This window comes from Podarcis liolepis (genome assembly GCF_965112155.1).
Source record: "Podarcis liolepis genome assembly, chromosome: 2".
Taxonomy (NCBI): Eukaryota; Metazoa; Chordata; class Lepidosauria; order Squamata; family Lacertidae; genus Podarcis; species Podarcis liolepis.
Window position 1 is genome coordinate 92,384,667 of NC_139555.1, and position 14,988 is coordinate 92,399,654.

The 14,988-nt window shown below is 41.8% G+C and overlaps 1 protein-coding gene across 2 annotated transcripts; it reads right to left on the reverse strand.

Moving 5' to 3' along the window:
* Positions 1-4,607: 4,607 nt before the first annotated feature.
* On the reverse strand, positions 4,608-11,439 carry TRNT1 (tRNA nucleotidyl transferase 1). 2 transcript variants are annotated; one of them, XM_083493011.1, is made up of 8 exons: positions 11,244-11,439; positions 10,291-10,450; positions 9,697-9,890; positions 9,215-9,353; positions 8,383-8,509; positions 7,372-7,565; positions 6,177-6,430; positions 4,608-5,025 (listed from the first exon to the last, which is right to left on the reverse strand). In XM_083493011.1, the coding sequence occupies exons 2-8, from the start codon at positions 10,448-10,450 to the stop codon at positions 4,777-4,779; spliced, it is 1,317 nt and encodes a 438-aa protein (XP_083349137.1). In that variant the 5' UTR covers positions 11,244-11,439; the 3' UTR covers positions 4,608-4,776. The 2 variants fall into 2 exon arrangements, with proteins under 2 accessions (XP_083349137.1, XP_083349138.1); XM_083493012.1 differs by having other exon boundaries at positions 10,291-10,391; positions 11,244-11,377.
* Between the last annotated feature and the right edge of the window lie 3,549 nt (positions 11,440-14,988).

Sequence of the window (14,988 nt, forward strand, 5' to 3'; positions counted from 1 at the left end):
CAGAGTACACATAAGCCCTCTCCCTACGCCCCCCCCCCAATTCTGTGCATGCGTACAGTCAGATGTCAGTTGGATGTGCAGAAATGGGTCATTGCCTGTTCCCAGAACCTGTGCTGAGCGGGTCTTGCCCCCAAGCAATGTGGCGAGCTTAAAAGCTTGTCTTGCGCCAGGTCCGTTGGGTTACCCATCATGAAAAGAGCTTTTAAGCTCTCTGCCTTGCTTGGATTTAACTACCGTATTTTTCGCTCTATAAGACGCACCAGACCACAAGACGCACCTAGTTTTTGGAGGAGGAAAACAAGAAAAAAAAATATTCTGAATCTCAGAAGCCAGAACAGCAAGAGGGATCGCTGCGCAGTGAAAGCAGCAATCCCTCTTGCTGTTCTGGCTTCTGGGATAGCCGCGCAGCCTGCATTCGCTCCATAAGACGCACACACACTTCCCCTTACTTTTTAGGAGGGAAAAAGTGAGTCTTATAGAGCAAAAAATACGGTAATTTCTGCTGGCCTGCCTTCAACCACATATAGTTGAAATCGCACAATGTGTGTTAGATGTGATCATACTGCAGTTAAGCAGAGAAGACACACAAATATCTGATTTCCTTAAAATAAATAAATCAGAAATTAAGCAAATTTCTGCAACGTCCTTGATTGGGCTTGCTTGACAGCTGTTTCTTGGAAGTCCAAACTTGACCAGTTCTCCTACCGTCTGAGCACCACATTGCTGACATTCTTGGACTGTAAAGCATTTAAATCTAAAGTTTTCCTGCCACTTTGTGTTTCTACTGTAATTTTTTAAAATTTTATTTCCAATACTTTATAATATGCTTTTTGAATTTCATTTTTTGTTTTGAAAGCACTCACTATTTCTTATTTTTCAAGGTCCTCCAGATTTCAGCTTCTTCAAAAGGAATGTCTTTCTTATTTTAAATTCTGTGGCTGAGTTTGAAATAAGGACTTCAGAAAAAGGAGAAATCATACGTGAATTAACAACATAATCCTTAGGTTTTCTTTTTTAAAATGTTTGAAATGTCTGGGTTTTTTATGCATGTCGCAAAACATTTTTTAAATAGCTCTTTGGAAGTTACAAAATAAATTTATTCAAAACATTTTCTCAACTTTGAAGATTTTGTTTTGATCAGTAGTTACATTTGTTAAATTAAGAATTTCACATTAAAGACAAACTTCTTTGAAGACCAGTGAACGTAGTTTCTTCATTCCAAAAAAAAAATATTATTGTGTTGTGCTAAAGATTCTTCGTAAGATCTTGAGCTGTTAAGACTTTCAAATTGTATGTTAAAATAATGCTACATCGCCTATTGTATACTCCTAATCCACGACTATTTATTTAGTGCTTGATGAACAGCAGTCTTTATTTCACTGGGATCATTGCAGTACTGCTACTTGAGACTCACTATAAAGGAATGAAAATGACACTGTAAAGTTGCAGTAACAGAACTGTTGTCTAAAGTCTCTCTCAAAGAGCATTGTTCTGGCTGGTCAACAGGCGACTTGAAAATGAGCCAGTATTATGTGCGTACGTGACTGGGGTGTTAATGTTGCCAGTAACCAAAGATGATGAATCTAAGATTCAGTCTATAGGATCCAGAATTAGCCAAATGGAAAGTTAGTTCAGGTAAAATTAGAGGGTTGTTTTTTAAAAATGCAGCTGATCAAAGTTGTTCAGACCAGTGAAGAAGTGAGCTTTTAGCACTTAGGTGCTAACTTTTTTTATTGCCCCTTGACACCCTTTGTTTTCTGGTTCATCCTTTTCTATGGCCTCGCTGCTCTCACTAAAATTTAGTTCTGAATTGAACAGCAGGTCAGGAAGCAGACACCTGCAGAAATAGTTTTTGATTTTTTAAAAAGAGATTGGTGTATTATTAGGTGATAGTAGGGAGACACGCATGCAGGTTTCTCAGAAGTACTAGCTGAATGGAGTAACAAATTGTGCATCATCTTCACACGGGTGCATTATCTTTTGGCCTTCCTTGACTTCTAGAAGTGCTAGTGGACAGGCCATCATCTTGGAGACATTTGAAAACGCAGCCTGCAAAAATCATCAATGGACTGGGCTTGTGTATGTTCATCAGCAAGAATGTGTGTAGAAATTAGTCAATGGTTGATTGAAATTAACCTCTTGCGCAGATTCTTCGCTCTATAAATGGTAAAGGATGAAAAGTATAAATGCAGAGCCATGTTCATTGTGGAAATCTAAAAACTCTGAGAAAGGTCTATAAACCTCATTAACGCAGCCTTAGAGCAGGAATAATCTCATACTAGATTTATTTTCTATGCAACACAGAGCTACCACTTGTTTTCCTCCTTGATAGCGGCACCAGCATATTCGCTGTCAGAAGTTCAGGTTTGGAGTTAATCTGTAAGGAAAATTGCTCCCTTGCAGTTTCCTATGCAGATTTAATCTGCTGCCTGAATTACTTTGCAATGAAATTTATGTATACCCCTTCCCTTCCCTGGCCCCTCTGATAATTACATTTACAAACCATTGTAAGATACTTGTAGTAGAAACCAGTCTGTTCCATTGACTTTCAAAGTTTAATGTTTTGCTGAGCCTCTCAAGCAAATTGCATCTTGCCCCTTAATATGTACATACCCTAATTAATATTGTATTAATATTGTAACAGTGTTTCCCTCACAAACATGCACAGGTAAGTTTGCACGGAATAGAATCTTCCTGGTGATAACTACAGCTGGTTTGCGCTTCAACCAAAAAACCAAGTAAGCGGATCATTTATTTTTATATGGGAATGTAGGTCATTTTAAAGCATTTTGAATCATGGGTTGCCTTGCAGTTTATGCAGGGTTCCTGACAGACCATGCATACTGCAGACTACAGTATTTAAGCCAGAGGCCACTGACCTTTCTGGGCTCATGGGAACTTTAGCAAACTAGAATTGTCATGGGGATCATACAACACTCCTCTGCCAGCAATTAGGCTTAGAAAAAGTGTTTTTGCTTCATTTCAAGCCTAATTGGTATGTGTGTATGATTTGCCTCCCCAGCTGTATTCTCCAGGAAGATCACTCCCCACCCTGCAAAAATGAAGAGGGTGGGTTTTTCTGGTGGAATTTGGGGCGGGGAGAGACATCTTCTATTGGAACCAATAGTAGGCTTTTTTCAAACAAACAAACAAACAAACAAACCCCTAATTGCAGGAGAGGGGTGATTGGGGGACAGGAGTTCTAGTAGGGAGAGGCCCCCAAAACTGTCACTCACCCACAGCAATTAGGCTCCAAAGAAGCCTAATTGTGTATCTTGGTGGGATATTTTTAGAGAGGGCAGTTAACCTCCCCTCCCCAATTTGTATTTCAAAAGCTTCTATTGGCTACAATAGGGCTGCTTTTTCATGCCTAATTTCAGCAGATGTTTGAGGAGAAGGTAGCACAAGTTAGGCTTTTTAAATACAGGTCTCTAAACTTCATACTTAAGGGCTTGAGGAACAGACAGGTTTGGGGAAGAATTTCAGTGTTTTGAGGGTTCTGGTTTGCCATGCCTCTTAATTACATTTGGCTTACATGAATGTCTCCCATTCCCATGAAATGACATGTTCACAATACATACCACAATATGTATGAAGAATACTGAGACCCATGTGCTCTGCAACTTTATCCTAATTTACTGTAAGGACTGGTGCATCATTTTTTTCAGATTCATCTTGCTAAATAAAGGCTTTGGGACATGTGTGATCATGAAACTACTGCCCTGTGACAATTAGGTTTCCAAAAGTAAATGGCAGTAGGAAACATTAAAGTCTACAGACACAGAAGCCACACTGAGTGAAATCACTTCTATCATATAAGGGAAGCACTGAGCCAGAAATGATGTACATAGGAAAAGAAAGGAACTGCTTTGAGCAGCCTTAGTTCCCTTAAACCGGCGAGTCTTGAAGCACTGTGCATGTCAGTAGATTGAGAAACAGCCCAGAAGAATTAACAAGGCTTTCTATAATACAGCAGGCTATCAAAAATACAAGGAAATACAAGGCGTCAGACCTCCCTTCAATCTTGAAGCTTGTTAAAAAGTCAAAGAATCATTTTAAAGGTTGACAGATGAAGGATTGGTGGCCAGGATTAAGCTTATACACCTATTAGCATTATTACCATCAAATAAATAATAAAATTTTTGACACTACCATATCTTGGGACTCGTGTAGTAAAACTGTCTTCAGCAGCAGTCAATGAATATTTCCCTCCACAAAAGTCATTTAATGTGTAAACAAAAAAAAAAACCCTCTACAGTCTTCTTTGGCAATCACTCATGGCTGAGTAAGATTGTCTTCCATGAATATGGTGTTAACGGTGTGTCCGTAATTAACTGGAAGCCAATTCTGGATCCAGTGTATTTTGTTTGCAGCTATAAAGGTTCCTATGTACTGCCACCTAGTGGACAAATACTGCTGTCCTACCATTACCCAAACTTGCACTAAACAGAAAATTTGCAAACTGTTTCAGACTTTTGCAGCATATGCACGTAGGAGAACAAAGCACAACTTAACACCACAAGGGCATTCTTAAAATAGTTCAGTAAAAAATACAAAATACATTTCTTACTCGGAAAATATAACCACACATTAGAAGAACACAGCTGCTTGTGAAATGTTTTGCACTTTAATTGTAAAAAAAAAAAAAATCCATCAAAAATAATAATCCCCATGATTCCAACAGTGCTTGAAACCCAAGTGGGTATGAACAATGGAATATTTACATGCAGAATTTGATGTACTCAATTTACTTTACATTTTTAATCATATTTTTTTTTACACCTTTTTTACATTGCTTAAGAGTTCTTCCTTTCCCATCTGGTATCCACTCTTTTTCCACGTGTCCCGCAACTGCTGCAAGAGTATCCCGATTTCTTTCCCGGATGAAAACCCCATTTTTCTTATGTCGTGGCCACTTACAGGAAAAGAAGGGACAGACCACTGTTGCATTTCCTTCAGAAGAAGTCCTTCTCCTTGGTACTTCAGAAGCTCACAGATTCTGGATGCCGAGTCAGCCTCCCTTGACTTCACAAAACACACATACACACATCATAACATCGTGAGAGACCTGGACACAAGACATCTGCAGCAGCAGTGGGTGGCGTAGCGGGGCTGCGTTGCACACCTGACCATGCCGCTGAGTCACTGCAGCATACCAGGACAGACCAGGGCGCAGATATGGTGGCATGGTGCAAATAAACCAGAAGGGGTGCTAGCTTGCCACATTTGCAACATGTTGATCTCACTCCTCTCAGTTCTGGTATGCTGCAGTGTCTTGGCTGAATGGTCAAATGAGCATTGCAGCCACTCACACCATGCCACATACACAACAATTTTTACAGGACAGCTATACATTTCCAGTACAACACCACCAACAACTTTCTTTCTTGGCTTAGATTCTAAGCGAAATTAATTATGGAAGTTTGTGTAAGGCCAGACCTGGGGAACTCTCCTGAATAATGTGTCAGAACCTTTTGAACTGCACCCATGATTCTCTCCCACTCTACCTTAGCCAGCGATGTTTCGACATAGAGCCTTCACAGCTAAAATTTAGGTAATGCTTATGTCTAAATGGGTATAAAAAGGTAGACAAGCTAAAGTCGACTCTGTGTATTTTTAAGAAGCCAGTTCCCATTTCCTTATTGCCTTCATCCCAACCAGTAGGCTTTATCTGCTTTGGGGAGACAATGTGGCACTGGTAGCTAACAGCAGGTTAATACAGTCATACCTTGGGTTACAGCCACTTCAGGTTGCTTTTTTTGGGTTGTGGACCACCGAAACCCGGAAGTACTGGAATGGGTTACTTCCAGGTTTCGGCGGTCGCACATGTGCAGAAGCGCCGAATCGCAACCTGCGTGTGCGCAGACGCGGGTTCCGAACGCTGCGGGTTGCGAATGTGCATCCTGCACAGATCACGTTCGCAACCCGAGTGTCTACTGTAGTAATAAAAAAACCCGAAGAGTTGAGCAACATCCAATAAAAGCCTCTGGCACAGTATTTTTTAAGAAATGTTTGACTTTTTACTGTGTTTTCATAATTTGTTGGAGGCTGCCCAGAATGGCTGGGGCAACACAGAGCAGTGGCATGATGATTATGGTGATGATGTTGATGATGATGATGGTAATAATAATAATAATAATAATAATAATAATAATAATAATAATAATGTCACTTACATCTATAATGAACTCTTGATATGGTTTGAGTGGCTCTGTGGTATCAGTAGCTTTGACCAAGTCTCTCCTGTGCTTCAGCAGAAACAGGGCAAGGTTTCTTTCATCCTTTGAAATTTTCAGCCTTATGTCCAGTTTTGAGACGTCGTCTGGCACCTTGAACAGTGATGTTAGAACGGTCATTGGTTTTGGAAAGAGATTCTGAACATTTTTACAGACTGTGTCAAATTCCTGCAGGCTCCCATTAACAGGTAATCCTGAGGGAGACACACAAAAAAGGAACATGAGAATAATGAAACCAAGAAATCAGAAAAGCTGTTTAGAAAATGGCAAACAAGAATGCAGTAGCGAGTGGCATCATTGGTCCCAAACCACAACCGGTTGCCTTGCACCAGCACTGGGACAGGGCAACTGTTGGAACTACTGATGAATGATGTTCTACAAGCAATATACAAGCAAGGCTATCAATGAGAGTTTGGCTTAAGTCTAGCAGGCAATGCTAGGCTCTTCTGCCTTAAGAGCTATTACAGTCCTACCTTGGAAGCTGAACGGAATCCGTTCTGAAAGTCTGTTTGACTTCCAAAATATTTGAAAACCAAAGCACGGCTTCCGATTGGCTCCTGCAGCCAATCGGAAGCCCCGCCAGATGTCTGGCTTCCAAAAATAGTTCACAAACTGGAACAGTCACTTCTAGGTTTGCAGCGTTCAGGAGCTAAGATGTTCAGCAACTAAGCTGTTTGACTTCCAAGGTACGACTATTATTGTTTATTGAATTTGTTAGTCACTTTATCTTGTCCAGGGCAACCCAAGCAAGTCATAAGCAAACAGACAAAAAAATCCCACATTAAAACCAAGAGGGGGGAAAAGTACAATAGAAACATCCCACCCACTTCTGAAAGGCCACAGATTGTAAAAGGCCAAAGGCCTGGTTATAAACGATAGTTTTTGCCTGGTGCCTATCAGAGCAGCTTTAGATACACTGCATGGGCATAATAGGTAATGCAACACACCCACAGGAGTGCTATTGTGCATCTGTGAGAACAGAATCCTGGACTAGATAGATCTCTGGTCTGATCTGACGGGCTCTTCTTGTGTTCAAACAAAGGACAGAGATATTCACTGCAGGTTATGTCACTTTTCCCCACTGCTACCTCTGGCTGAGATAAGCATTACTGCTATGTAAAACACAGCACTTTACCTATATAGCCAGCCACATCCAGTTCATACATTAGGCGGATGAGATGATTGACATGGTTTCCAACAAGAATTTTTTTCAACTCCACCCAAATCCTCTCGCCTGATATTCCAGCCAAACCTTTGGCATTATCTTTGATTGCTTCCAGAGTCTCAGGTTCATGGTGGCCAGGTTCTTCTGCAATCCGTCCATAAAATCTGGCATGGGGAAAGAGAAAGAGATCAGTTTTAGTACCTGGAGCAAATCTGTTTTTATCAAATGTCAAGTTGGAATGCTGGTTATCACCATTCCTTTGGCTGATTATCAGTGTCCTTTTAAATGTGTTTGTGGGAGGGGGTGTTATTTATTGTGTACTTTATTGTTCTATTCTGCATTTTATGCTGTGAACCGCCCTGAGATCTTTGGAGGTAGGGTGGTATAGAAATTCAATAAATAATACAGGTGGTGACCATTTCATGCAACATTTCCGTTCCCAGCCCTCATCCTGCCCTCTTCCAGGTCCAAAAGCACCCACGTGTCAGGGCCACACTCTAACCAACTGAGCTATCCTGTTGGCCAACTGGACGCACCTAAAATGGTCACTCACTGCCTGTACTAAAAATAATCCTTTTTGAAAGTGCAGACATTTGAGATGCTAGTACCACATACGGATATTGAATAACCTGAAGAGAAAAAGGGAGAGGTGAATGAGCAATGCCTTGGTGCACTGTCTCAGTGTGGGTCCACCCACCCCCCCCCCTTGGGTGAGAGAAGAAGTGAAGCTGTTCAAAAATACTTGTATACTGCAGTTTCATAAAAAATACCAAACTAGCTTAAAACAATTTTATATGCACAATTAAAAACACATAAAAACTAAAAGCATGAGCCACCAGCTAACTTTTACAGAAAGTTAGGCATGGGTTATATGTGTTCTAAATCGAACCCCAGCCAGCAATCCGGCAGCTGTGTTTTGGACCAGTCGCAGTTTCTGAGTTGTCTTCAAGGGCAGCCCCAACAATCTTGTCCGAAAGCTACCTGAAGTATCGCAGAATTCTTAGGTAATCCTCTTGTATTCTCTGGTTTGCATGTCCGACAAATCTGACTTTGTTGTTTTTTAAATCATCATAGCCATTGAAATAATCATAGAGTGTTCCATCCAAACCTACAAAGCAAATAAAGGCATGAGTTTACTTCAGTTCACAAGTTTACTTCAGTGAAGTATTTCTGATAGAGGTAGGCTGCCAGAAAGTTCAACCATGGTTGCCTACATGCCAAAATAACCTTCTCAACATGCAGGCCTAATGAAGCCAAAATAGCACCATGCAACAAGAGATGAATATCAGCAGACTTGAGGAATCCCAAAATATGTGGAAGTACAAAAAGACTTTAGGAGGAAGGGGGCAGGGAATAAAAAACAGCCTGGTGAGAACTGAGCTTGCTCAGTGGCCACAGGACCCCAAGAGTTTGTTGTGGGGAAGGGGGAACAGAGATGGGAAAAGAAATGAAGTCTCCTGGAAATGGCCATGGCTGCTGTCTGAAACTCTCAATGCGAGCACTCCACACTGAAACTTTTGTGCTGGGTTCCAATTGTCCATGTCACATAAACTAGTCAAAGAAATAATAAATACTTTTTTTGTTTTGTTACATTTATATCCCTCTCCCCGCCAGGCAACTCAAGCTTGCTGCATATATAGTATGTGGGTCCCAGGAATTTTTCAATCTGGTGACTGAGCAGACCCCCAATTACTTTTGACAAGCGAGATGTAGCAATTGACTTCGGACCAAAGATTTGTTCAGGTAAAAAGTTGTGTGGGTGGCCTGGCTTTAAACTAGAATGGCACGTCAGAGGGTTGTGAAGGGGAGTTACCTAAGAACATAGAATTGATTGTGAGATCTCGCCTCTCAGCATCTTTTTCCCAGTCAGTTGTAAATTCCACTTCTGCATGTCTCCCATCAGTAACCAGATCAAGTCTAAGCGTGGTAATTTCAAAGTTCTCCTCATGGAGCTATAACAGAATTTTGTAAAAGCATTTGTTCACCTTTTTGATAACAGCACTCCTTTTCATATGGAAAGAAACTAAATTATTTGCATGTCCCATTAGACTGCATGCAACCTAATTGTTAACATTCTGTATACTGAGCATCTGTCCTTAGCTATTAGGATGTTCACAAACATTCGCCAACACTACAGTAGGATATCTAGTGGAAGGGCGGTGGAGATTCACAGATAACCACATTTAGTGCCTTATATTTCTAGAAACAAATTTGAAGTAAATAAATACATATTTATCTAGGAAAGCAGGTTAAAGAGCAGACTTTCCCAGCCTGGGACTTGCAAAATCTTCTTACCCTGGCAGTGATAGTTCCATGTTTTTCCCCTCTGTTGTTGATCATTCGGACACCTGCAGCTTGGAACATTTCCTTCATCTCAGTAGGAGTAGCAGTGGTGGCGAAATCAACATCTTGTGGTTTCATTCCATTGAGTAAGTCCCTTACTGCACCTCCTGCTATCCTCAATTCATACTTTGCTTTGTCAAATAATTCTGGGCGGTGGAGGGAAAAAACAATCATTAGAAAAACTTTTTTTGAAAAAATCTTGAGAGTAGTAACTGCCACTTGTACTAATTCAAGCCCACTAAGGTTGATGTGATTTCACTAGCAGTAATGATGATTCCATCTATCAGTTAATAAAACCAAGATATCTTGGGTCCATTTGTGCCCTCTCAGAACAGGAATAGTTTACTTCAGCTCTAAATGACTTTTCTTGTACTGAAATGAACCAACGCTGCTAAAAGGATTGGTGCAAACCCCTTCCCCCAGCAGCAAAATTCCCATTTTATTTCTGATGTCACTGGTGCTCTGGGGGTTGTTCTACACTCCGCCACCAGCGGGGTCCTGAACAACCATAAAACCATAGTAGTAATAATAGAGAAACGTTAGTACCTGCAACGCTCTTCAGTCCTGGTGTGAAGAGGGACTGGAATTCTGAGGACTCTAGTTTCATGGTGCCTAAAAACCGCCACAGGATTTTAACCCCTGTACTGCTGTGCGGGGAGAAGGGAACACCTGCTTTACAGCCGAGAAGCAGCAGGTGATGCCACATCTAAAGAAAAGGGCACAGGTGAGTATTTCAAATATTTCATTCATTTTATTAAACCGTTATTATACCGTTTTCATAAGAGGCTCAAAATTCCCAATGGGCCACACTTGCTAAGCAGCTCAGATAGTTTGCTTCTGGGCGCATAATTTCTCTTAGGCTTTCCAACATAAGAACACCACGGCATGCTTCAAATGGAAAGGAATTTGGCATATGTTCATGCCCTGCTGAAATGGCTAGGTTAACCCAACCCATGGGTATGCTGGAAGCACAATTTTGATCAAGTGTGCACAGTGTGCAGATGCTATCATGCACAGAGGGGGAGATGGGGAAACTATTGCCCTTCAGAGGCCTCTGTGGGACCGCATATTCCCTACTCATGATGTCTACTTCTCTGATGAGAGTTGTGGGGGGGAAAGGTGGCCCCGAGTAAGAACGCAAGTTCTGGAAGCTACTGCTTTGCATGCTCAGACCAGACAGCGAGGAAGGTCAGCGGGTGGGCGGAGGGTCCGCAGTGGACCCCCTTGGAGGCATGTGGGGGGCAGGTGCCTCCCTCTGACGTCAGCCCCCCCCACGCCCGCGCCCCTTCCCTAACTGAACTATGCGGGGGCCTGGACAGGCGAGCGTGGATAAGGCAGCAAGCTCCGTGAGCGCAAAAGCTGGTTGGGATACAAGCAGGCAGGGGCGAGGAGGACCCGCGTTCTGCGCAGCCTGCATAATCTCAGGCTCGTGCATTTTGGGATGCAGCACCTCCAGCAGCTTAGCAAGAGGAGGGGGGAGAAGGGGCAGCCACACTCACCCAGGCGCTGGCTTGCTTGCTTTGCTCGCTTCCACCCGGCTAGCGCCTTCCGTCGCCGCAGCTCCTAGCAGGAAACGCGTCGTTGGGCTTCAAAACGAAGCGACGGAAGAGGAGGAGGAGGAGTAAAAAAGGTTCAGGCCGCGCTCCTCCTCCTCCCCCCCCCCCGGAGGCGGGTTGGCGGAGCCGCTCCTCCTTCAGCCCGGCGCTCCGGGTGGGGTCGAGCTTCGAGGGGCGGCCTTTCGGCGCGCGGGTGTTTGGGCCGCCTCCGTCTTTCTACGAGGCTCCTCTGCGTTTAACTCCTCGCCCCTTTGGCGACAGCGTGGCTTTCCTGAAGGGCTTGTTTATAGTTATTTATCGCTTCGCACAAAAGGTTTGCGCCAAAAATTAGCTTAGCAGGGTGTTGCTGCTGCTGCTGCTATTGCTGTCGTCATTATTGTTTTGCATTTATTTATTTATTTATTTATAACCCCACTTTTTCCTCCGACGGGGACGCAAGGCGGCTTGTGGATAAAATTCGGGTTGTGATATTTCAAAAAGTAAGACAACCGCTGAAATATAACCGCAAAGTTGTTGAGCCTTTTCTTTTTTGGAAACCACCAAAATTGTTAAGCATTTTTTGGCAACAAACCCAAATTGTTGAGCCCCCCCCCTTTAATAATTTTAAGCTTTTGGAGCTGCGTTTCTACCGCCGCTTCGTCAAAGTTCCCCCCCCCCCCTGACCATTTTTACACCCGAAAACAAGGGCATGTCAGGAATTTTCCTGACGTGTGGCAAGCTTAATAAAATAAGAACAGCTCTAAACATAGTGTGTGTGGGCAGTACAGCAGGACACCAGCCCCTCATAAAAGTAAGTCCATTTCCAGAAGGGCGCACTTTGCTTCGTAATTTTCTAGAAGGGCTGGAAAGTTGCTTTTCTTCTTGTTTTAAGGAAAGCTCAAAGAGTCTGGCATCCCCAAACGGGGGTGGCAATGAAGGCCTTCATGCGCACCAAGTTTGCGACCCAACGTCCTAAACAACCAGCCTCCGCTTGCTTTAATCCGGGAATAACAGAAATGGAAGATTGGTGAGAACTAAGGAACAAACCAAAAAGCTAGAATTCAACCATGACAATGCATTGTTTGCATGTAAAAAATAAATGCAGCCTTGTTTCAACTAAATTTTGCTTAAGAGTAAAATTCATACTCCACATCCCCAAGCCCAAAGACAGCAGCCAACCTGGAAAAGAGGAAAATTGTGCACACCTGTCCACATTTTGGAGAGCCAAGTTTTCTGTTCCATTCAGAGCTCCACCGAGTCTGCGTGCACAAAACTACACTTTTTTGGTGATAGACCCATTGAAATGAATGATCATGTTAAAGATGCCTATGCTGAGTAACAGTTGAATACCACCCACAGGATAAAAACCCAATGCAAATGAGGGGAAACAACTATAAAGTTAGAAAGGAGGAAGGTTTCACCCTATTAAAGGAAATCTTATGTAAAATGTACCTTCCTCCTTTCTAACTTTATAGTTGTTTCCCCTCAGTTGCATTATTTAAATTTATAAAAGTTTCTGTAGTGCCATGCCATAAAATTATCAATGTTAAAACACAAAAGACCATTTAAAGAATAAAAAAATACAGATAATAATTATGGTGACTGACTTGATCAATATAAAAATTAAACAGCTGCAGAGGCCTGTTGCACTTTCAAAACATGTTTCCAAATTCTGTTTCCAGGTTTTTGCATGTTTTGCTGTAACTGCAGGACCTAATTCTGGTATTTGTACAACCATTCCATTAAAAAAACACAACCAACCCAGCCAAATCTCAGACAAGTGCAATCATACAAAATCTATAGCATTATGTAAAATATTTTTACATTTTCCAAATGTTCTGTAAGTTGTATTAGACTTGATACTTCACACAGTGCAAATCTTCAAACTGTGCTGTGTACAGTATTAGCATGGAACATTCTATATTGCTTTCTGAAATGCCTTGCAGAATGCTGTGGTGAAACATGTCTGGTATGAAAACCTCACATACTAGTTGTGCATTGCTGGCATGATCTTTAACCATTTCTTTCTGGTTCATAAGGTTCTCCTATGTAGCAGGATGATGAGCCATTCTTACAATTGGAAGAGTGTCGAGGGTAATTTGTGATGCCGCACCGCATGAAGAGCTCTTGTGTACAGTACAGAGAAAAGCCAAAAGTCTTGACAGGGTAATGTTAACCCCCTTAGAGCTGCCTGCAGGACCATTCTCGATTTTGTAGCCTGTATTTTGTCATGTAAAGCTTGAAAGCTGAAGATAAAATTATTCCTAAAAATTAGGCCCTCAAGTCAAATCCCATCTTTAACAGCTTCACTAGAAGAGAAAAAAAAGTAGACTGAAATGGAAGTGAAATGAAATTACATTTTCTACTTCAGGACCTAAATATAGCCATCCCCTTCTGTGAATCTTTTCAGGTGCTGCTCATTTCTCCAGCCTCATAAATTCACACACAGCAGTCTTCTACATGCCTCAGTCAGTATTTCTCATGAAAAATAAAATACAGTGGTGCCCCGCAAGATGAATGCCTCGCAAGACGGAAAACTCGCTAGACGAAAGAGTTTTCCGTTTTGGAGGTGCTTCGCAAAACAAATTTCCTATGGGCTTGCTTCGCAAGATGACAATGTCTTGCGAGTTCCTGCTGGGTTTTTTCCTCCCCACCCCTTTTTCTAAGCCGCTAAGCCGCTTATCAGCTGATCCGATCAGCAGATAAGCCGCTAAAAGCCGCTAATAGCGCTAATCTGCTAATCCTTCAATGGGCTTGCTTCGCAAGATGAAAAAACCGCTAGACGAAGAGAATCACAGAACGGATTCTTTTCGTCTTGCGAGGCACCACTGTACCATAAATTAAAACTTCAGTAGTTTATACAGTATACTTGTTTACATACTAGATTATAGAAATTAACGGATAACTATCCAGCGCAACTACTTTCATACTTTCATGTACACATTTGTCGTTCTTTTTGAGGTGTGTCCCTTAGTTTTCTATTAACACAAACCCTCCAGTTTATTGTTACCATTCATGCGGTTGTGACTTTGCTTTCTCTTTGTTTGCTCGATGCCTTGTGTGTTTTCATCTGTGCTGATCGATCTGTGTAACAATGCTCTCTTTGCTGATACATTCTTTGATGCGATCATAGTGATTATGGTCTAGTTTTCTCCTGGTTTACCTTGCTCCTGACATAAATACAAAACTAACTTTTAAAAATAGACTAGCACAGAATTTTCAGTTTATTTTTTAAAAAAAACTAAGCAGCTTTTAGTCTCAGAAAGTTTTAAGTTGCTGTTTAAATGTATTTTTGTGATGAGCATTCTCTTTTCTTTCTTTCACCTCATTATGGTAAGTCCACTTTCTATCATAGAGTAATATTGTCCCTGGCTGAAAAAATCCTTCAGAAATCCACTGTTACAGCTGAATTTTTTGGATGACTAGTCTGAGTTGCCATTAAATACAGCTCTCTAGCTCATCTCCTTCCTCGTTAATTCTTCATGTTGCTTACCAACTGTTCAAGTTGGCTTCCCCTCCCAGCAACTGTTGTTCATAATTCAATTTTCCTATAGTTTCAGTTATCAGCTAGCCCAGTGATGATACTCTCCTTGATTGATTTAGAGCATTTGCAGAGATAAAAAATTCATATCTATCACCAAAAAAGTGTAGTTTTGTGCACACAGACTCGATGGAGCTCTGAATGGAACAGAAAACTTGGCTCTCCAAA